At 38.3% G+C, this 22531-nt stretch overlaps 1 protein-coding gene across 1 annotated transcript in view; it reads left to right on the top strand.

The window, feature by feature from the left end:
* LOC107084323 overlaps nt 1-22531 on the top strand; it is a 43275-nt gene that overhangs the window by 11882 nt on the left and 8862 nt on the right. The window contains exons 3-4 of the mRNA XM_015374114.1: nt 14118-14301; nt 18365-18473. Of these exons, the coding sequence (XP_015229600.1) occupies nt 14118-14301; nt 18365-18473 (293 nt within the window). The remainder of the gene's footprint in view (nt 1-14117; nt 14302-18364; nt 18474-22531) is intronic.

Genomic DNA, 22531 nt, shown 5'->3' with positions numbered 1-22531 from the left:
TGTGAGGAAAAGTAAAAAAGCTTTTCTTAACACTTCACCTGAACACGGCTTTGTAGCAAGTTTCAAATCATGATTGCGATCTTTCTTTCTCGTTTATTTCTAAGCTTGTCTACTCTCATGGTTCTACATTCATGTAGTTCCTCTTCCTTATGAAAGGAAGATAATTAATGAACAGTGGAGACATTTCAGAAGCACAGCTAAAACAAAAAGAAGGCCTGATCTCTGGCTTTGACATGTTCTGGGCAAGCTTCATTCGGATCTGTTTCATGTTTGTCCCAGTTCCAGCCTAGAGAAAGCTTCACGTTTCTTCCTTACAGAGTAATTCCCTTACCTTGTTCGGTTTCTTTCTGGGCCTTTTGTGGCAAAAAAAAATGACTCTGTTTTGCCTAATGTGCCTTTTTCTAATAAACAGAGCTGCTATTCTTCTTTCAGCTCCTAAAAAAAATGTTTAGGTCTGCAGCCTTACAGAGCTTTTTTTTGTGTTGTACTGTAAGTATCTGCAGGGCAAAAAAAAAGTGGCTTTTAAAGCTGAGGTTGTTTCTCTGTGCAGCCGGTGTTACAGGGAGTTCAAAGACTTCTTTAATTCTCAGATTCAGCTATACGGAGCATAGCAATGCCCTCCAACTGCATCACACAGCGGCAAGACTCCACAGCTAAGGTGCTTTTTAAAGGGGTTGCATTCTATTGTATTTTTTTGCAAATATGGAAAACAACTGACTTAACGTGGGCGAATACATTTTGAACACAATGCATCTAGAGTATATTTGATGAGAATCCTCTTGGGGCTCCTATTCTAAAAATACCAATTCTCCCATTGTGTTGGTGTGGTCTGTGAAGAAACAGACAGGAGGGACAGGGTGAGGGGAGGAGAAACGGATTGAAGGAAACAATGTATTGAAGGATTATTTTAGGAGAAAAAACATTTTCTCATGGCTGACTGTTTGTACAATCCCACGCAGCACACTCCATCACCTCACAAGCTGCAGGTGCGAGTAGATCATTTCCACCCCATTTACATGCAGCTTGAAATGCAACAGTGTGACATGCAGCAGGCGTGACGCCACAGCCGAGTGGCAGCGGTCCGGTTGCCAGTCGGCTTTGCCGTCAGCCAGCCCTGTTGCGTTTGGCGAATGGGTTCGGCTGCTGGGATGACAGAGGGAATTTTGGCAACCCAAAATGATGGCGCAGATCAAAAACAGACCAAAGACATGGCGGCCACTTGTCTTCTTTGTTGTCAAGTTGCTGTCTGCATTTGTCAAACAGTCGCACCTTAATCGCTGACCATAACCTCCATCTCAATAGTTTAAAAAAATGGAAAAAGGGAAACAATTGAGAGTAAATGCAAAGATGGATAAAAACACTAAATTGGAGGCTTTTGAGTCTTAAGAGGAGACTGGAGGATTCATTTTTTTAAAACAATAAAGATGCAACCAAAGCTACAGTGCATTTTCTTTTAAATCCAGGCCTATTGAACAGCTCTAGATGTGCATCTAATTGAAAATGTGTGGGAAGACTTGTAAATTAATGTTCACAGACGCTTGAATCTCTCTAAAGCTTGATATATTTTTAGATGTGCAAAGCTGGTAGAGAAAGCCCAAAACATTTGCAGCTGTTTCGCAAAAGAAAAGCGTTTACTCAGGAACATCAAATACTAAGGCACTCTCCTTATATTTTTATTAGTGAGAATTTTAATCGAAGGACAAAAAAACTAAATATCACAATGATGCAACATTTTATGTTGGTCTATTTATATAAATCTACCCCAATAATATGTCAGCATTTTGGGCTGGGGGGGCAACTAGTGTAATTCCTCCTTCAAATCCGATGTAAAGCCACAGAAACACTATAAGACCACACACAGCCACACAAAGTGCTATACAAGCACCCAGGTGGGTTCATTTGGCCTCACACAAACACTTTATGGCACTCAGTCAACAGAGTAAGTTTTATCTACCAGCAGACAGGCAGGTCATTTATATGGTAAATCCCTGATGCCACCTGAGCTGCTTAAGATGGGTAGACCATATTTTAGGATAAAGGCAGCTTGTATGATTTGATGGTGTGTGTGTATGTGACTGTGAATGGGTATATGTCTGCCTCCTTTCCCCCCCTTTCTATCTGTGATAGAGAGACCAAGAGAAGTAAAGGATTCCTGGAGGATTATCTGATTGTTTGTGGAGATTGAGAGACCTCATTCCCAGCAAAGGGATTATTTGTGTGTATAGATATATGGGTGTGTATGGGTGTGTGTGTGTTTATAAGGGGCAGATAGAGGAATCTCTGTGTAAGCCCATGACATTGAGGAAACCCACGGTCAAATTCATGCTTTAATTCAATTTGGCTTTCATTAATGGCATTATTTTTTCCCTGCCAGTGTGACTTGATGACTCCTACACAGCAAGGAAAAACAAATGTCTCCTCCCAGGCGCCCATGTGAAATATGTTAGAAGAGAGAGGCCTGTTTATTAGGCTAGATTGCGTTCTCAGGATGAACCACTTTGTGCTCTGAATGAGGAGGAAAACAGTGAGTTTTTCCCGACTTGACCTCTGACAAGTGAGTGATGAAACAATACGGCCACTGATCCGGAGTCTGTCTTCATTTTATTGGCCTTAATTCCAGCAATGCTTGAGCTGAGAAATATTTCTGTGTAACTAAGCCTCTTCTTCTCACACGGGTCACAGCGACCCCGCAGTGAATCCAGGGAGGATGAGGAGAAATATGTTGCACAGTTCAGACATTCGCCCTGTGGGTCAAGTATGGACAGTTCCTTTTATTTATTGGTGGCCATCCCATCATATGACCTGAAACCTGCGGCTAATTCTCCTCAACAGTCTTATTACGCTATGATCTCCTAGCTGCTCTATCTTCACTGTAGGAGCCTCGAGGCTGAGGTCACAATAACTCTGGACAAAGAAAGCGGATGAAACCAAGAGCAGACTGCAGTTTAGGAAGAAAAACATGATATAACATATAATTTTATACAAGCCTTAAAACCCAAAACATAAGAGAAAGCACAAATAACGCAAGACAATGTGAAAATTATACTGACAGGAAAAAAATAACAATACATAAAACATTTAACTCCTATTAGAAACTATTTTAAATGTGTCAATTTACCCTTTCACTCATCTAATTTCTCATTCTTGCTCAAAGTTCCTCGTTAAGTCCATTCTGTGGTTTACTTCTCATGGCAGGTTTAGATTCATTTGTAAGGTAAATAATTTATTGAAAAGAAAATCATCAAATCACTGGCAAAGTTTAAACCATTTGCACGTCTTAAAGTCTCTCACTTGGTCTGAATAAGCCAATCACATGGCAGGATCTAGACGGGTCGACAATAACTGGCTGAAGATTAAAGGGGGCATCAGATATGCAAGATGGAATGTGAGTGAATTGGAATGTCTGTGATTATTGAGTATCCTGATCTTCTCTGATTTTAACAGACATTCATCCTTTAGGTTTACAGGGAATGTTTCAACAAAGTGAAAACACTTGTCCGGATTAGGAATAATCAAAGTCAGCAGGAGCTATAGAGTCTTCTTTAAAACCAAGTTATAAAAAAAAACTAGCACCTTAAAACAGAAACACAACATGTTAAACCTTAATGCAGCCACAGAATACCACACAGGGTGTTAATGTTGGGTTGTTTTGGATGCATGGGTCCGATTTTTGCAAACTCATATCCACATGCGCACGTAGAGATCAGTACTGAGACCTGGCCAGTTATACCTGCAATTATACCCATATATGTGTATACACACAGCAGCTCATTTTTGTTAAGTGCTTTTAGCCACAAAGTGGTGTATTTTTGTACCTTCAGTGGAATACTGTTTTAACAACAGAGGCACAAGCCTGATGCTCACATGCTGGCGCACACTGCGCTCCCAGAAGACCAGCAGTAAGCAAGCAGATTGCCGAAAGGCCTTTTCTTTCTCTCACAAATGCAAATGCAGTCTTACACCGGCATGCATACAATGCATCAATCAAAACAAGCCTCTTTTGAAACAACTGTTTAGATTTAATATCCAGGTTTTGATGCTTCTGTGATACTTCTGTGCTCTGTCGTCTCAAAACGCAGTCACATGTGACAGATGGTTGTTCTCGCTGAGGCTGCTTCTGCTAGGACTTTCTTAAAGGGAAGTTTTCTCTCAACTGTCACTGTATGCATGCTCGCTGTGAGGAATTGCTGCTAAGTTGCCACCTTAGTACTGTCTGGTGACAGTTGCTACATGCTCATCCAGTCATTGCTGCTAGTTAATGACTCTAAGCTTAGAACCTTAGATAGAAAACTTTGTAACCAATTTGAGGTACAGTATTTACTTTGCCGTCTGGTTTGAAAACTAGGATGAATTGGAAATTAAATACTTGACCTGGAATTGTTTTGTATATTTTAAGTGAAATTTCCTTGTTAAAAGCCTTAAGATGACAGGTTTTGATTGGAGCTATAAAAATAAACTGAAGTGATATTAAAATTATGCCAGTGAGGTTAAAAAGACACAATTGTATTTTATCATTTATAGTGCCCCCTTCTGTCAGTACTTTGTTTACAACATAACTCTGCTTCTAGGTCTTCACTTAGATTTTCCAACATTTAAACACACAATGAATAGGATCTGTCAATATTCCTCTTTGCACAACCTGTCTATCATCCAGAATTCCAGATAATGTGTTAATCTCTGTTTCCTTTGCTTTTTTACAGGAATTATGTTAGGAAAGTATGATGGTTATTGAAAAGTGTTACATTTTGGCCAGGTTTGACGACTTTTGTGATGATTCAGCCATGAATGATAAATAATGATCCTTTTGAAAGGTCACAGTGCTATTCCCTCCAACAACATTATCCAGAGCTTTTAAAGAGAATTTGGCCCTCAGCATCACAGACCCCCACCGTACCTAACAATGAGCGTAAGGTACTTTTCCCTCATTTGTTTCATACCAGACTCACTAACTTTTATAAGCGTAAAGTAAGCATATTAGATATTATCTAGTATTTGTTATGGAGACTTGGTGACTAGAAGATACTTCTCTTGGCAGAAATGTTTGCTTTTTTTTTGTTTTTTTTCCCAACCTAATTTTTCACCTCACTGTGAGCGGTGCAAAGATTTTGTTCCACTGTTCCTCTTTTGTTTGTTTTTTTGTTGTTGTTGTTTGTGAATTCCTGTTTAGATTGTAGATATATGCAGGTTTAGGCTAGTGGCTGTTTTCTTCAGTCATTTCCTAACTGAAGATAAACATGGATCTGTCTTATTTGAACAGCAGATCACTTTGTTTACTATTTTAATGACTAACCAAGAGACATGGGCCTCATCCTATTTTTACCCCAGGAAAAGAAGTAGATATGGATGAATAAATAACTTCTTTGACAGGCTGAGCTACGTAAAAAAGGGAATAAAAACCAAAAATATTGTTGACACATTTTTTTTACAGGCATAGTCAATATTGATAATAATTACAGCAGCCTGTGTCAAAGTTTAACGCATGGCTATATTTAAGAAGATAAAAAATAAGAAAGGATTAACTGAATATCCATAATGATGTTTGGGAACAAAAACAACACATTTGATATGCAACAATAGATTTATTAGGCTATAAATAAATATCAACAACTCCCAAAGGCAAATGTTAACTAAGTGAATATTTTGATTAAAATACAAAGTCAAGACATCTTCTGGTTGTTATAAATGATCAGCCAAACAGCTCTCGGCCTCTGTCAGCTATTGTTTTATGAATACCTTCTGGCAGTAGGATGTGGTATTAAAGAACCTAAGAGAAAGGAGCACATTTGTGCATTGGTATTCTCAAAAAGAAAAACAAACACAACAAAACTTACGTGAAAATACAGGAGTATATTAACAAAACACTTCATATTTCAGTTAAAATATTTCATTATTTGACCTTGTCTTTTGGGACAGTTGATTCCTAACAAGCTAATTCAGGCAGTGATGAACAAATAAATACAGAACAACAATTTGTGGAACAGTGGTAGGCATGGTGATGTCACTGTCGTTTTAGCGTTCAGGTTAAAGAAATATTGGGCTTTCATAGTAATCCTTTTTTTAGTCCTACATGTACTCATGCTTTTTGGTGACAGCTAGCTGTGCAAAACAGAATTATTGTATATTAGGTAAAAATTATTGTTGGTTTTCTGTTTAGCAGTTTTTTAGCATTAGGATTACTTCTAGGGATGTCTGCTTGAACTCGGGAACGTGATTGTCATCTTCTTTCCATGCAGCTATGAGAAACTGCTTTTGTGACATAATCAAGGGCAATATATTTTCTTGGGGATTGTATCTTTCTATTCAATTCAATTCATTTATACAGTGCCAATTCACAACATATGTCATCTCAAGGTACTTTACTAGAGAAAATACAGTCAGACTGTTTAAAGTTTCTAACAGTGAAAAAAAGCTAAATGCCTCCAGTCACTGACTTGCAAGACGTGCTTTTCCTTGCTCTCTTCAACCTTGCAGGGACGATATTTGCTTGCATATTTTAACTGATCCTTCAGCAATTCCTCACACTGAGGACCCATATAGTGACAGTGGAGAGGAAAAACTCCCTTTTAACAGAAAGAAACCTCCAGCAGAACCAGACTCGGTGCTTCTGGTTGAGGCCTACTGGGTTTAAGGAGAAAGAAGCAGATATCCAATAAAGTAAAAGGTAATTGTTAACCAGCTCCACAGGTGGCCCAGTCCAGGAAAGACACAGCCAGGAAGACAAGCTCTGAGCCAACCTCCATGTCAGATGATAAAAAAAGAAAGCACATACATACACACACATTCAGTCAGAGAAACAGGACTACACTGAAAATCACAGTACGTTGCAATAAAAAACAGAACTACACTGAAAAACAGGCCAAGCTTCCACATCTGTAAACAAATATGTCAATGGGAGAAGCACAGTTGATATTTGAATTCAGGTTGGAGTCACAGTTAAACAGGAACAGAGCAGATGAAGCTCTATGATAAGAAAAAGCAGAGAGGACATAAAGTTATGGGTGGAACTTAACCATTTAAAGCCTGATCCAAGAATAAAACAAAACAGAAAATTACTTTTTTTTTTGGTTTGAATTCCTTATTTGCCCTTTTAACAAAATATGTAAAAAGAAAAAACAGAAATACATTTTTTATATTAATAATTTATTACAACTGTATGCGATAAGTCAAGATTATTTTTTGTGTAGTCTTCTACTGGCTGTTATCAGGTATATCTGATTTTGTACAATAGGATTTTAAGCAAAGTTTTTACCATTAAATTATGCAAAAGGTGTCAGACGCAAAACATTTCAGAAACCGTATGTATCAAATACGATACATTTGGCATTATAGGGTTAAAGCAATTCTGCAGAATGGCAGGATAGAGACAGAATGAAGCAGATTGAGGAAAAGTGGTCCCTATGTCATCCATCAGCCTAAACGTATAGCAGCATAAATGTAAATAATAGCTCAGGATAACCTGACAATTTTGGACGAGGTATGAAAAAGGTAGACCTTCTTTTAGACAAGGAATCAAAAGTCTTTTTCCAAGCAGCTACATGTATTCTTGTTTTGCACAGTAAAGGTAACTTTTAACAAATGGCAAGCCTGATTTTTGGATCCATTGTTCTTTCGAAGATTTATTTCACTCAGCAGTTGAGATCAAGGAGTTAAATAGAAAGAAAGCGGCTCAACGCCAGAGTTTTGTAGCTCTTTGACGTCACGGGGTTCCCAGTTGTGAAACCTTTCCTTCCTGGGAGCTGTCATGAAAATGGGTTAATACTTTGCATCCTGGGATTCAGAGTCTTTATCAGTCCTTTGTTCTCTACAAGTAGATCTGTCCTTTGTCTTCTCCTGGCCCACCCCAACACTTAGATTCAGAAATATGATGAACACCTTTTATCTTAAAAGAAAATAATAAATCTGCTTTTTTTCTTCATCGGTTTTTTACTTTGCAGATTTTCTTTTGCGTCTCTTTGAGGCCACCGTACTCTACGCACTAGGATCTTCATTACCTCAGTGGTTGCATCGGTTGGTTACGGTGACATGTCAGCAAGAATGCTCTGCATTAACTCAAACAGCCAGGTGTGACTTTTCATCCGAGACCGCCTCGGTTTGAGGCTGTGCTCAGATAATGAGCAGCAGGAACAAAGAGGCAGGGAAACTTGAAAAGGAAAGGAGAATGTGAAGAAGAGTGACACAGGAAATAAAAGAGAGGTGGAATGACATCAATGCGGTGTAACAGAACCTCACATGAAAAAAGCCAAAGTAGCAGTGAGCTGTAGTTTTGGGAGGGAAGAAGAGGAGAGGGGGCGAGCATCTCTAGCGTGAGGAGAGGAGAAGTTGAGAGGAAGAGGTGTGAGGATGAGCGAGTGGGAGTCAGGACTCGGTGTATGTGTGAGGAAGGAAGTTAAGTGTGATGCAGTGTGACTGACGCCCGTTTCTGGAAGCAGCACGGGGCTGAACTCTGATGATGACTTTCTTCTGTCCTGCAGAGACAGAGACCCACTCAGCTCATTAAAACCTATAACAAGTATCTAATGCTTAGCCCTGTCTGTGTGTGTGTGTGTGTGTGTGTGGTTGCAGGGCTTTCCTTTGCCACTGGGAGACTTTATTTAGAACAGGCGTTTGTGTGTGTAAGCTTTAATGCAGTTCTGCTCTGATTCTAAGAGAATTTGTGTACGTGATCCTCATAAAAATCATATGATCGATGTCTCCTCTGTCCGCAAACAGTGATATATTCCTTCCACCTTTTTATGATATATATCCACGCTGCTGGGATATGTGTGATGAATTTAGCTTTGCACAGATCCATCAGCCTTAGACAGCTGCATTGCCTGACACACTTTTCAAAGCGAGCACCACACGTCAACGTTTTTTTCCCTGAAAAGCTGTCAATCTGACAGAGTTCAAGTCATATTTGTGTGCGACTTTTCACAGAGCGTCAATCTTATTGGCACGAAGCCTTGAGATAATGCCATCAAGGACAGCAGAGTGTTGCTGTGTGTCATAAAAATGAGCCAGGTTGGAATTTCGCAGCCTCACAAGTACATCAGTGCTGCTTGTGCCTAAAGCGTCGTACCATGTTTTCTCACCTCGACAAACCATTTCTTTTTTTTTTTTTTTTGCTTTTACTTCTACTTCTGTCACTTTTGGGAACCTGATGCTTTTTGTTGGGACAATTATCAGATCATTTAGCGAAAACTGATAAATAAACTTTTAGAAATGAATGGATCTTTTTTTTCTTCCAGGCTTTGCTTTAGTGTCTGAGTTTGCATTTGCAATTCACTTTTTTGTAAAAACTAAAACACTTACAAGTAGAATTTTACCATTTACTGGAGCTTATTTCTTTTTTGAAGCTTTTAGCTGAGTAAAATGATGGTACTTAACTCAGATTTCTGTTAAAGAACTGTAATAAAAAGTCATAATTATCGTAAATTACTAAATATTATTTATCTGTTTTATTTATTTATTTCCGTAACATAATTCAAAATCTGTGAAAAATATGTAAATTATACAACAACTGCTTTTCCTTTAGCCTTTATATCTGTTAATGACTTTTTTTTTACTTACACCTAATGTAAGAAATGTGTCAAACTTTCCATCAAGCCTATAACACAAAAAATAACAAATGTGTGGGCTTAAAGGTTGTTTTAATGTCCTATGACAAAAAGAACTATGACAAAACTCTTAACTAATGGAATATGAATGAAGGTGGCAAGTTTCAGGGTATCCAGAGAAGGGTCCTAAAGAGACACTGAAAAAAAAGTAATACGCCATGTTGCATCGTACATTAATATGACTTTGCTTTAGATGAAAAACTACAATAAACCAAAGTCATTTGTCAATCTGTTTTCTGACTGAATTCTATGGCTCCTGTAAACTGTAGTTGGACGAGAGAAACAGTTCATTGGACAGAAACATTGGGTTGATCCTTGAAGTTGGTATTGCTTTTTCTTTCTCTGTTTAAATGATAAAAAGGACACATGTCAAACAATACATAATCAATGGATAACACATGGAGTGTGGCTCTATGCATGCACTTTTGCACTGCTGAGTCCGTGAACTCATGCAGGTATCAGCTGATGCCAACACAAGAAGAAAAAAGATATTTTCTGCCAAAAATATTGACCTGCCGATGTATCGGCCACTCTCTAATTTCTTTGGCATCTTATATTTGCTATTAGTGCTTTAAAGCCTCTATGTTATTGTCCAGCTGCAGTGGATCCAGAATTCTGCTGCACTTAAGTTGTCTTGCCACTAAAATGTCATTTAAAAATAAATTTGCCTTGCTTGAACTTGTCGCAAAATTTGATGATTTGATGAAGATGGTTCTTAAATATCTGCTTCATCTGTATATTTTGGGTTAAACACCTTGCTGATAATGAAATTGACTATCTTTAAGTTTGTTTCCCTTAGAAACCAAACTGCGCATTGAAAGCTTGACCTGATGGTGACTAGATTTGTGTTTTCTCATAGAAAAGAGACAGGATGTTTGAGTTTCTAAGGCACCAGTCAAAGCTGATAATGCTAAAACAATACTGATGATAATACAAGACAAGCAAATGTCACTTAATACATCAGATTTTTATAAAATTAAAAAAGGGTTCTTTGAAGTACAGACTGTTTGCTTATGGTGAATGATTTTAGTACATTTACTGAACAGGAGGAACACATTTGTCAGCATTTGACTTGCCAACTGGTGCACCACTATAAACCATTGTGGCTTTTGTCCACATTCTCCAACCAGCAGGCAGCTCCTAGCTTCTGGGAACTTGATTATTTTATAGATACTGTTTTGGCACGCACCTTTTCATGAAACCTCTGCAAGTCATTAGAGAGCTATTTAAATAAACGTGAACCTCCAGCTAGCAGAGGGATAAGCCTTGAGGGGTGCTGTAAGTAGTAAATCCGCCTGCATCACCTAGCAGGCTTAGTGGAAACTCTTGCTTTCTCATGTGTGCAGATTACCCTGGCAAAAAAAAAAAAAAAAAAAATGATGGCTCATACAGGCCTTGCAAATATACTGTGCTGCAGCTGTACTGCCTTAGAAACTCAACATTTGTGTGGTTGAAGGGAATTAATAAATCCTTTGAAGTTGACTTGAAGGCTCCTAAAACATCTTGTAAAAGTCGGGGGTCAAAACTCGAGGCATGTGACTGTAAAGAGGTCAGAGCTTCTGTTAGGGACCGAAATAGAAGATCAGAGATCAAGCGCTAAACAGCTGCTCAGATGCACTCTGTGACCATCAGATGATGCAGCCTAGGTCTCACAAACACACCGAGTGATCCCAGTCTGATAAATACCCACCTCCGTGCTTTTAAGCCTGTAAACCACATCGTCACCTCCAGCTTGGTTTAACACATAGCGGTTTGTTCAGCGTGCTCATTCCATCTTCCTCTGTCCTCCACAGCTGGCACTATAAAACAGCAGCCAGCTTTCCTGCCTTCAGCCATTCTCATGCTCCTATTGTGCAGTAGGGATTGAAGCCTCCCTGTTAAATCCCACAGAGGCAGACAGTATAAATGAAGTCTCTTCGCAGCCTTAAGCGCTGCCTATAACACCCTAATAACTTTCTGGATGTCTCGGCTGAATTGGCCCGAGCTGCATCTCGTCGGTGGGTGAGTGCCAGCCGAGCAGAGCTAATGACAGCTAATGACTGTTTACAGTGACAGGATCGTTGTTATCCCAACCCCCCCTCACCACCAACACAACTCCCTCCACCTTCCATATCCCACCCTCAACTCCACAACTCCATCCTCATCTCCAGCTGTTATTATTGTTATTACTATTACTGCCACTCGGCTGCTTCAGATAAGTCTCCACAGACAGTCGTTTAAATGTTGGCTTGATGAAAAGCTCGCCCCTTTCCGAACATTTACGCCAAAAATGTTGTTTTTCTTCTTCTTCTCACTTTAAGTGAGAGGGGAGTCCGAAGAGTGTGTACTAGTGTGCATGTGCCACTCTTGCCAGGTTCTTGTGTGTGTGTGGCTGAGCACACCAGATGATGGAGAACAAATTGAAAATGAGACGGCTTGCAGAACCCCCCCTCCTTGCAATCCATGTGTGGATGTGTGTCCATGTGGTTGGTGTGTGTCTAGTTAATTTATTCAGGTTATTTTCTCATCTCCGGACCCATGCAAATGAGATTGGGTAGAGAAGGATGACAAATGTCGAGATGGAAACAGACAGCCTCATTGCTGCTTTTTCCTGGAACAACTTCTTGTCTTTGTTGCTGATTTTTCTTCCCTTGGTTTTCAATTATTTATTTATTTTTCTTTACATCCATACAAACAGCTGGTACCCCATTTATTGAAATATCACACCTTTTATTGTTTTACATCATTTCAGTTAGGAAATAATGGTGAATGACAAAATCCATAACTCCTGATTTATACTTTTGCTTAGAAACTTTTTCTTAGACAAGCATGACTTCTTATTTACCAAAACTATACAGATTATGTGAGTCAGGTCCATACGTCTTAAGTCAACATGCCAATCAGTTGGGCAGGCGTGTGTTTGGTCAGAGAGAGAAAAAAGTTTCATTTTCACATGAGGCACCCAAGGAGGCATGTTCATGTGCATGTTAAGTGGAACATGAAGGGCATACTGGAACAATCAGGACTTCTGGTATAATGTTTGTCAGTCAGATGAGTGTAAACTGGTATTATTTCGAGACCAGAACAGAGGATGTGGTCGAAAAAAAAACAAATACAGAATACAAAAAAGGCTTGGAGGTAAAGTTTTATCGTTTCAGGACATTGGCCAGCTCTCCATCATGAAATCTATGGTCTATCAGACGATGTCAAAGGAAATGACGATTTGTGATTATCTTTTTTCTCTGGATTTATGTTACTGTGAATATTACTGTTCTTCCTACAGACAAAAATCCACTCCTCCTTTCCCCATTCTGCAAAATCCTACAGGAAGAAACACAACAGTTTTTAGAGAACTGAGGCCTACATCTTTAAGTCTCCATAATAATTATGGAAACTACATACACATCAAATGTTTTATTATTTTTTTTATGTTTGTTTTTTCAGTAAAATTTATTTTCTGTCCTCCCATCATTCAGCCTGACTGAGTTTGAAATAAAATCAACAGTCTTTATGTAACTATCTTACAAGAATGAAATTGTTAGCTAAAAAATCTTTTTAAATGATGAATTCAAAGGGAAATTTCCTTATTTTCACTGTTATGTAGAGTAGGAGATCTGTCATGCCATGGGAATGCCTCTCTCTCCCAGAGAACCCCTTTGAATAAATGGAAGCCTATCATTTTTTGAATGCTAGTTTTAAATAAAAAATGTTTCAGAATTAGTTCCCCCAGCGAAAGACTTACCCACCTTTATTTAATCTGACAATTCTTCTAAATATCCTCTGTGAGATTATATTTCTGCAGCAACATATTCACTCATTTTAATATTGAGGCTTTCAACACCTCTTTACAAGGTGTGCCAATACGTTTCTAAGCAAATGTGCTCCATTGAAAGCTTGCTACAGTACAGAAAGCCTTACATTATCACAATGCATCAACCTCAGGAGGGTCCCTCTCTCCACCGTCAGCTAATTTGCTGTGACAGTTTGTTTCCATACGATAAGCTTCCCTTAACCATTTCTACTAAACTGAACAGGTTTTTCCCTCCATTATGTTTGGTAATAAGGGAGCAGGTCTGCGCTCACAATTGCTGCTGATACCACGCATACAAACAAACAGGGTGACAGCATTGTCTCCCAACCTTTTGTAGGTTGGTGTCTGTTTGTGTTGGCGTTAACATATTAAAATCCTTCTGCATTAATATGGATGGGTGTTTGCTCAGATGAATTTCTGCTTTCCAAACGCCAGACTGCCGGTGACAGTGAGGACACAGGCTTGTAGCTCTGGTGTAATTGGTTTCAGATTTAGCGTGAAGATGCCATGTGTTGTTGTTCACTGGGAATTATCATAATGAAACCTGCTCTCTCTTTGTTCCTTCGTGCCTTTTGGCCCTTTTTCTTCCCTTCTCCTTCTCTCTGTTCCAGCTTTTTTCCCCTCATCTTTTGTAAGTGTCCCAAATAATTGTTTTGACCATGCCTATTTCTTGTTAACCCTGAAGTCTCCCCCCCCCTGTTTCTCCTCTGTCTGATCCGTTCTGCCTACAGAGGTGCCAGTGTCGTCTGTGCTTTGCCTTTCATCGGTCAGAGAGCTGCCCGTCCAGGTCAGGGAACTCTACGCACAGGGCTTCGTCCTGGTGGCTGTTCACCCCTTTGTCCATCCCTGCGGACCCCGCCACGCTCACATCCAGCGCCAGCTCCACAGAGCTGTGTTAGTCAGAGAGACACAGAGGTGAGCGGATCAAACGCACCCCTCTTTTCAGCGCCACCACCACCTCTGTTTAAGAAAGTAGTTTGAACTGTAAATATCACCACTGTGGGCTGATTAAGATAAATGAGATGATTTGCTTGCAGCCAAATTTAGCTAACAATTAGAGGGTGCCTGCTGGTGTGACTTCATTGTTTTGACATGAGATCCAACAGAGACTCATTATCACAAGCCTCCTCACCTCCTTTTGTTAATGTAAAATAAATTATGGGCGATTCAGCCACTTAAAACGACATGCTTTAGCTCGATCCCAAATCTGTTACTGCTGTCTCTACTGAACTCAACTTATGAATACAGTCCGTGGGTATTTCATCCATAATCCACAGTTTTTGAAGTCAGCAGTTGGACTTTTGGGGTGTATTTAAATTGTTTTTTTTTTTTTTTTAAAATGACTCTAACCTAGATAACAAAAACTGTGCATGGAGGAAGAGGATTTGCAGTGGAAGTGGGCGTCTGCAGGTGTTGGGAACGCTCCTTACGGTGCAGGGTTCAAACCCAGGCAAGATGGAGGGAGGTAAATGATGACGGTAATTTCAATGATTAGAAAAACTTAGAAAAATAGACAAGGAATCTCAGGTGGAACACAAATACACATGGAATATTACATAAAAACTCAAGGGCACAGGGTTGATTACTTGATGCAAAACAGGTGAGTGTGATTAACTGGCTGCAGCTGTAGGGAAAGGAGGGAGAGAGGGATCAGTGAAGGGATTGGCTGAGGAATGACACTAAATGAATACAGAAGGAAACACTGGGAGACAGTGGATTATATAAAAGTCTATGCGTCTCAGGTCAAATGCCAGGCAATATAAAATAATTTTAGAAATTGTTTCACATTAAGTGTCACCTGTGCAGTATCCTGCATTATTAACAGGAATAAAAACTACAAATTTCATTGAACCTGCCGTAACTTCCATACCCTTAACTCAAAATTCTAACAACCTTCTGATTAAGTAACAATAACTTGTCTTCTCTGGAACGCACCCGCTCTAAGTTATTGTAAATTATGTTTCATTTAAATAAAGTTTAGGTTTCACTGAAGGAATCTCTTGTATTTGTTGCATCCTTAAACTACAATATAGGATTGAGGAAATGGTACAAAATAATCAACACTGAAATTACAAAATGTTGGGTTTTTTTTTATGACTGACTAGAACAGAAGATGGAACTTTGTCAGATTTTAATGGAGGAGCTCATTTCTAAAAGATCTGGATTAAGAGAAGTATTTTAAAATGTTAGTTTTTTAGTAAAGATCCCGCCCTGCCTTAAATCTGTAAAGCAGTTTTAGAAGAATGGGATTCTTCATAAATAACACTTCACAGCATCTAAAGGAATGCTGTTTGCACAGTAAAACATGGAGGTAGCAGGTTTGTAGTATTAAGAAAATTACCTTAATGATGGAGAATCTTCAAAACAACTAGAGTTTTTTTCTCAAGGTGGAATAAATCCTGAACAGTTCAAAATCCCAGTCAGCTCTAACAACATTTTTCAGGGACTATTTTAAACCTAAACATAAAGAAAATGATTTTTCAGCACCACTGTAAATCAAAGATGTATCCAAATTTTAAAAACAAAATAGAACTTTTGCAATCTGAATAAAAAGTCATATTCAATAAATTACAACAAGCTCATTTGCAGAAACGACTCTTTGGAAAATAAAAGCTTTGAAGCAGGAATTAAAGATGCTTTTCATTAAACGTGCATAACTGTATTGAAAATTTTTTAAAAATATTTTTTTCCCATGCTCTGGTTACATCACTAAGGAAGATATCTATTTTTCCTGATTTTGTACATGGAAAATAAATAAAGGACAGATAGCTCCAGCAAAATAAATTGAGAGTCTAAATAGCTGATATAACGTTGTCCCTCTGAAAATGAAAACATGCATGGAGAACTTTTTTAACAACAATCCACATACAATAACACATTACAAGTAAAATTTGGGGAAAAAAAAGTGAAATCTACTTTTTTTTTTTCTCTTCAGATCTTCCACTCTACACAAAATGTGCTCCAACCCCTAATCAATTATTGTTAAAAGCTGTATAAACCAATGTTGGTAAAGTGGAGGAATTATTGTGAACTGAAACTGAAAAAATGTTGGGTTATCTAACTTGAGTATGATGCTGTTTTGAAGAGGGACTAAAGAAAAGTAAAGCTGCATAAATGGATACATTAGATAAGCAGAAACTATTAACTTTAGTTGAGTAACTTTTTTAAATGTAATTCTACTTCTATGAATAGTTCTGCTGCTGCACTTTTTACCTGATTAGTATTATTTTTAATTAGTGGTGGACGAAGTACTCAACAGTAGTACTTGAGTCAAAGTATTGATACTCACAGTCGAATCTTACTCAACCACAAGTAAAAGTTAGTCGGTCAAACATCTACTCAAGTATTGAAGTACTCACATTTGAAAATACTTTATTATTCAAAAGTACATGCTTTTTAAATTAAAAAGAATTAAAAGTATTCCAAATATCAGTATATTTCTATATAATTTACAAGTAATTTTAAAAACCTTGTAACTTTCAGAAACCTCCTGATGTTTTGATGCGTAAAACCAGCTGCTCTAAATTCTACACCACCTTTAAAGATCTTCAGCATAAAAGCGGCACAAAAAATAAGGACAGCTATTTTGATTATTGTTTCTTATTTAAAAACAACCCAAAAAGAAAGCAGGAGTGTCTCGATTCTCCTCGCATTTTCACTATAAAATGTCTGATGTGCAATTTGGAGGTGAATGCACTTATAGGTAACAGTATGTACCGTAAATTGTGATTTTCAGTTCATGCATTTCTTTTTTTTTTTTTTTTTGCCTCCTCAGCACTTAGTTGGAGATTTTATCAAAATGTACAACAGATTTATGTCACGTCAGTGTCAACATTTGACATTGGAACCATTTATTTATTTGTCATATTCCCCAAACAATGCAATTTTTATCCATCATATTTACTAAAACTTTCAAGGTTTTTTCAAAACTTACTGAGACATTTTTAACAGCATTCCAAACAGGACAGATGTCATTTTAATATAGTCTAAAGCTGATGACAAATGAGGGATTCTATACTTAAATTTTATGTTGTTTGTGCATCTTTCCTTCTGCAATTAAAGGATTTAGTTTGGATGATTAGCAGCTTTGGACATAAATTTAAACTGTGTTAATTGGAAATATATGCACATTCAAACACTGGGCACACAGATAGGTGCCAGGCTGCTCCTCTGATGCCCCTCCTGCCAAGCTGTCCTGCTGCTTCCTGGCACCTGTCACCGTGGAGACGGCTGATTGCATCACCAGAGCTCGCCAGAGGGGAACGGCAGTCTGAAAGAGAGTCCATCTCACCATCCTTTCATCTGTTTTTTTAGAGACCACTCCGTACACACACACATGCATACGCTCCTTTTTTTTCTTTTTGTCCCGATCACCCCCCTTTGTCCCCTTTACGCTGGCTTTTATCTCCCCATCATCACCAACCCTTTCATCAAAACCATAAAAATGAAATGGGGGGAAAAAAATAGATCTACTGTTTCAAATCTAACTGAGAATGTCACTCACGCCTCAGAGCACAAGATATTACTACGGCCTTCCCACTGACCTCAATCCAAATCTGAAGAGGCGTATCTGAATGTGCCTTTCATGATGGTGCCTTGCAGTGGGAGCAAAAGGAAATTTGGCTCTTTTTTCTCTGTCTAATAAGGTTTTTGTGCCTGTGGTAAATGGGTGCTCCTCTTAAATGGAAAATTCCCCTTCCATCAGATTTGACATTAAGTTTCTGCTGTGATCATTCTGGGTCAACAAGTGCTCATGAACATGAGCTTGTCTTCCACAATCTTTAGAGGCAAACCTTCTTTTGAGAGTAAAGTCAGCGGGTAATGTGCAGTAACTACCATAGTTGAGATGAAATGTGAAATAAGAGAAGAAAATGACCTTAAAATATGTTGCCTGGCATATGTGACATTTCTGATAAATAACATCTATTTGACCTGAACTAAATGACTCATGACCATCGTCTCATGTCTTGCCTCCAAGTCTAGAGAAAAGCCAGCTGAGGTGGGTGAAAAACCGTCTGGAGACAGAGGTCTGTGTGGCCAGTCAACAGGCTGCAGACCCAGAAGCCATCCAGAACTATGTTAAGAAGGTCAGTGCAAAGAGGGAAACAAGCATGACAACGTCATTTTCTTTTTTTCATCTCTATTTATTAATTTTGCAAAAATATCAGCACAAAAAAAGTCTAAATACTTCACCTCATTTTATATCTGCCTTTCAAATGCAGAGGACAAAACATTGTCTTAGCTGATCTATCAGAATAAGAGTGTCTTTATTTGTAAAAAAGAAGTACATAGAATTTGGAATCATAATTTTTCTGTACATCATATACTTCAGCACGTTATTGGATTTTTCGCACCTTTTGAAAAATGATGCTGAATGAGAATCACAGCTGTTGAATATCAGGCACTATGCATTTACAACTGCTAAATGCAGGTAAAATGTGGCTGTAAATAACCCAGTAATAAAGAAACTCATATTACTCACTCACCTCAGGATGCTATATGCTGGAAGTTATTCAAATTCATCACAAAATGTCTGATTCATTTATGTAATGATCGTTTGGCCATATCTGCTAAGTCAAGATCACAGTGCATTGACCTTTTTATCCCCACATGGTCAGTTGAATTATCAATAAAAAAAAAGTAAATGCACTTCTTTATAAAGGGAGTTTAAGCTACCTTTATCTAAGCCATTTTTGATGTTTGTAAAATATTCTTTTGATGCTTTGCATAATGTATCTAAAAAAAACAATGTGTTCTGTAGCTGACTAAAAAGGTTTAGACGAGATACCCCCTGATCAAAAGCCCCACCCTTGTCACTAGGATTTATTAACATGATTCTTGAATAAGCGACCTTGCAGGAGTATGAAGAGCCACTGTAAATCCGTGTTTAGACAGTCATGAAATAATATATTTGGTGATCAAAAATATCAATAGGGTCTACCCAGGTTTATGAATATTGATAAGTGCCAAATATTATATCTTGGGGCTCTCACCACTGTGCTAAATCTAGTAAATAATAAATAGATAATGAATAATAATGATAAAATATTGTACATAGTTAACAAGAAAGAACTAATGGTGTTTGTTTTCAGCCAGAGCATCATTGATATAAATAGAATGACAACATGTCTATTTATAACTTATTTCTTTAATTCAGAGGAGATAGCCTGTCTTGCCATAGTTTAAAAGGATGATATTCAAGTTTTCTTGTTAATGTTTTCTACCATTCTTTTCCAGTCCTTTTACATAGGCATTTTTAGATTTTTTTCTTTTAGTAGCTAAGCCACTCAATGACTGCCTGTGACTCATTTAGGAATAATAAAAAAAGCCTCCAAACACGCGCATGTACTTCAGTCACCACTTAAATGAACCAATAATAGATTTTAAATTACACTTTTTGGTACATTTGTTTCCAGGGACTCTGTTCTAAATAAGCAACTTTCCCTCCATCCATTACAAAAATAAATAAAAAAATAAAAAAGTTTGACAAGCTTAAACTGAACTCATCAAGTTGAATATCAAATAGCTTTTTGTAGGGTTTGCAGTAAGTTTTATCTTAAAAAAAACCTTCAGTTGATTATTTAATATATGCCAGGTTCAATTTTAATGCCATTATACAAAGATAACGCCAGTCATCAGCTACACATTTTGGCCATCCCTCTGACTAATGTCAGAAAACCACGAAAAGCAACTTTGCTCTTCTTGTGATATAAAGAAGGGCTTAAATTAAATTATTTGCACACCAGATCTGAAATAAACCGAGAATAATATTTCAAACAGGGAACCTAATCTAAACTCTGAAGCTAATATCCATAAAGAGTGGGGCAACACTTTCCTCCGACTCTTAGAAATCCTATGAGTAGTCAGTAGTCAGTAGGTAGCTAAAAGTATCCTTTCCCTGAAGTTATTTAATATAAATTTGGAAGACTATTAAAGATTCTGAACACCAAACCGTTCAAATAAAATATATCTTTATTAAACCAAACATTTTTTTCGGTCTTCCTTTCTATGGCAACCATGTGAAGTGAGTGCGGCTTCATCAGTGCAGATAGAGCTATGCATGGTGTAGCATGAGACAACAAGTTGTGTAAATTTGCAACATTTAAATAAATCTAGTAGCAGGCTGTCTTATGCGTGTTGTGTATATACGGTTTGTTTGAGTTGTGACGCTTTTGCGTGGCACGTTACCGGTATAAATATGTGGCTGGCTAGCTCAAGTTATCGGTCCTGCAAACAGGGTTTGCATCCCAGCAGGGAGGAATGTGTGGGTCGTTAGACAAGACCATTCACGCTTTGGGGAGTGGCGCTTGGAATCTTGAGGTTCTGAGTTTGAGCCCCACTCCCAGGGACCACTCTAGTTCCCTGAGCAAAGACCCTAACCCCGGGCGCTGCACGATGGCAGCCCACTGCTCCCCAAGGGGATGGGTAAAATGCAGAGAGTTCATTTAATTGCTCTGTACTTGTGATAGTGTAATGACAATAAAACACTGGAAAAACTACAGGAGCATATTTTAAAAGAAAATCTACCTATGTTATAGAAGTATCAGATACGCAGATGGGGTCTAAAATGCATGTTACAATGCAGAGTTATTAAGAAATATACAAATAATAGAAAAAAAACTTCAAAAGCATAAAAAAGAAATATTAAGTCTTTGGAGGAAATCTGTAAAGAAAGATGTAGCTTAAGACTTTTGCTCATTCCTGTATCTGCTGTTAAACTTCCTCTCAGTGTCTCTGCTCATGAATTTGCCAGCAGCTCTACATTGGGAAATGAAAATGTGCTCTATTGAATAGATTTGCATCTGAACACCCAGCGAGCACAAAAGAAAAACCTGATTGGATGGAAATGCACATCACTGAGCATAATGTGATAGGCTTCGGCAGCGTGACATGAATAACCAATCAGATCACAAGCTGCCAGAGAGAGTTTGTGATAAGAGCCAAAGGAAACCTAGAGAAAGAGAGGACACATGGTTTGTGTGTGCGTTTTGAAATCTTATACTTCTGTTTTTCCAGTACTAAACTGGCCTGCCCACACCTAGCATCCCTGTGGACATGCTGATCCGATAAACCAGTACTGGTGTCTGTAAATTATGTCTGTGGGTGCTGGAGAAAGCAGTTCATAGTTGCAACCTGCTTTCATGGATGAGTGAAATGTCAAAAATAGTGGGTGATAGGGGAAGATGTGCCTCATTATTGTTTTGCGGCAGTTCAGGCAATCTGATTTTCTCTCCCCTGTCGAGTCCGCCCAAAACTGTCAGCCTAAATATCAACTGACAATTAACCGCCTGAGCACGGTGGGAGGGGGGCAGCTAACACAGTGCCACATGAATGTGTACAGATAATGAGGTCCCTTTGTCATTTGAATATTTGATCTTTGCAGTTGATTAGGTGGGCTTTTATTATGAAGAATACCCACCTTGCGTCTGTCAGCCTTTGTTTGTGTGTAAATTAGGCTTTGTTTGTTAGAATGAAAGGAGCCGACGCAGCAAATTCATTTGTGCTCCTTTGAAAGACGCCCTTTCACACATAGAAATAAATGTAACAGATTATAACCATAACTGATGTTCACCACAACCAAATGAACAGAGAAAACATTGTCCCCAAAAAAGAGAAAACACTGAGCAGGGTAAGTCTTCTCTTGCAACACTAAAAGTAACTTAAAGTCTCACAATTTAACAAGCTTTAAATGTTATATTGTTATTTTTGGAAAATAAAACACATGTTTCAAGTTCAGACTGTTGTTTTTTCTTGATAGATTTTAACTCTAAACAGAAATTTGTAAATTATTAGCAGGACTTGGAAATCAGAGGGAGTGGTATTTAGTCATAGGTTCACAGATGTTATATATTCACAGATATAAATGTAAATATATATATATATACACACCAAGCGTAGCGAGGGAGGCCGAGGGCTAGTGAGTGTCAAGATCACTGTCCAGGATGAAACAACTAAGATCCAGGAGTACATCAGAAAGATGGCCCCCAAAGACAAATGGCTTGGTGAATACCTCAGGCAGGAGAAAACCGAAAGTGAGGACAAGAAAGATGGAGAACCTGATATCAAAAAATCCTACCAGTGGCTGGAAAAGGCTGGGCTGACGGACAGCACAGAGGCACTAATCATGGCAGCACAAGAACAGGCA

Source organism: Cyprinodon variegatus, unplaced genomic scaffold, assembly GCF_000732505.1.
Source record: "Cyprinodon variegatus isolate N-32 unplaced genomic scaffold, C_variegatus-1.0 Scaffold98, whole genome shotgun sequence".
Classification (NCBI taxonomy): Eukaryota; Metazoa; Chordata; class Actinopteri; order Cyprinodontiformes; family Cyprinodontidae; genus Cyprinodon; species Cyprinodon variegatus.
The sequence above is the reverse complement of the archived record's forward strand: the minus strand, read 5'-3'. Positions and strand labels throughout refer to the sequence as shown.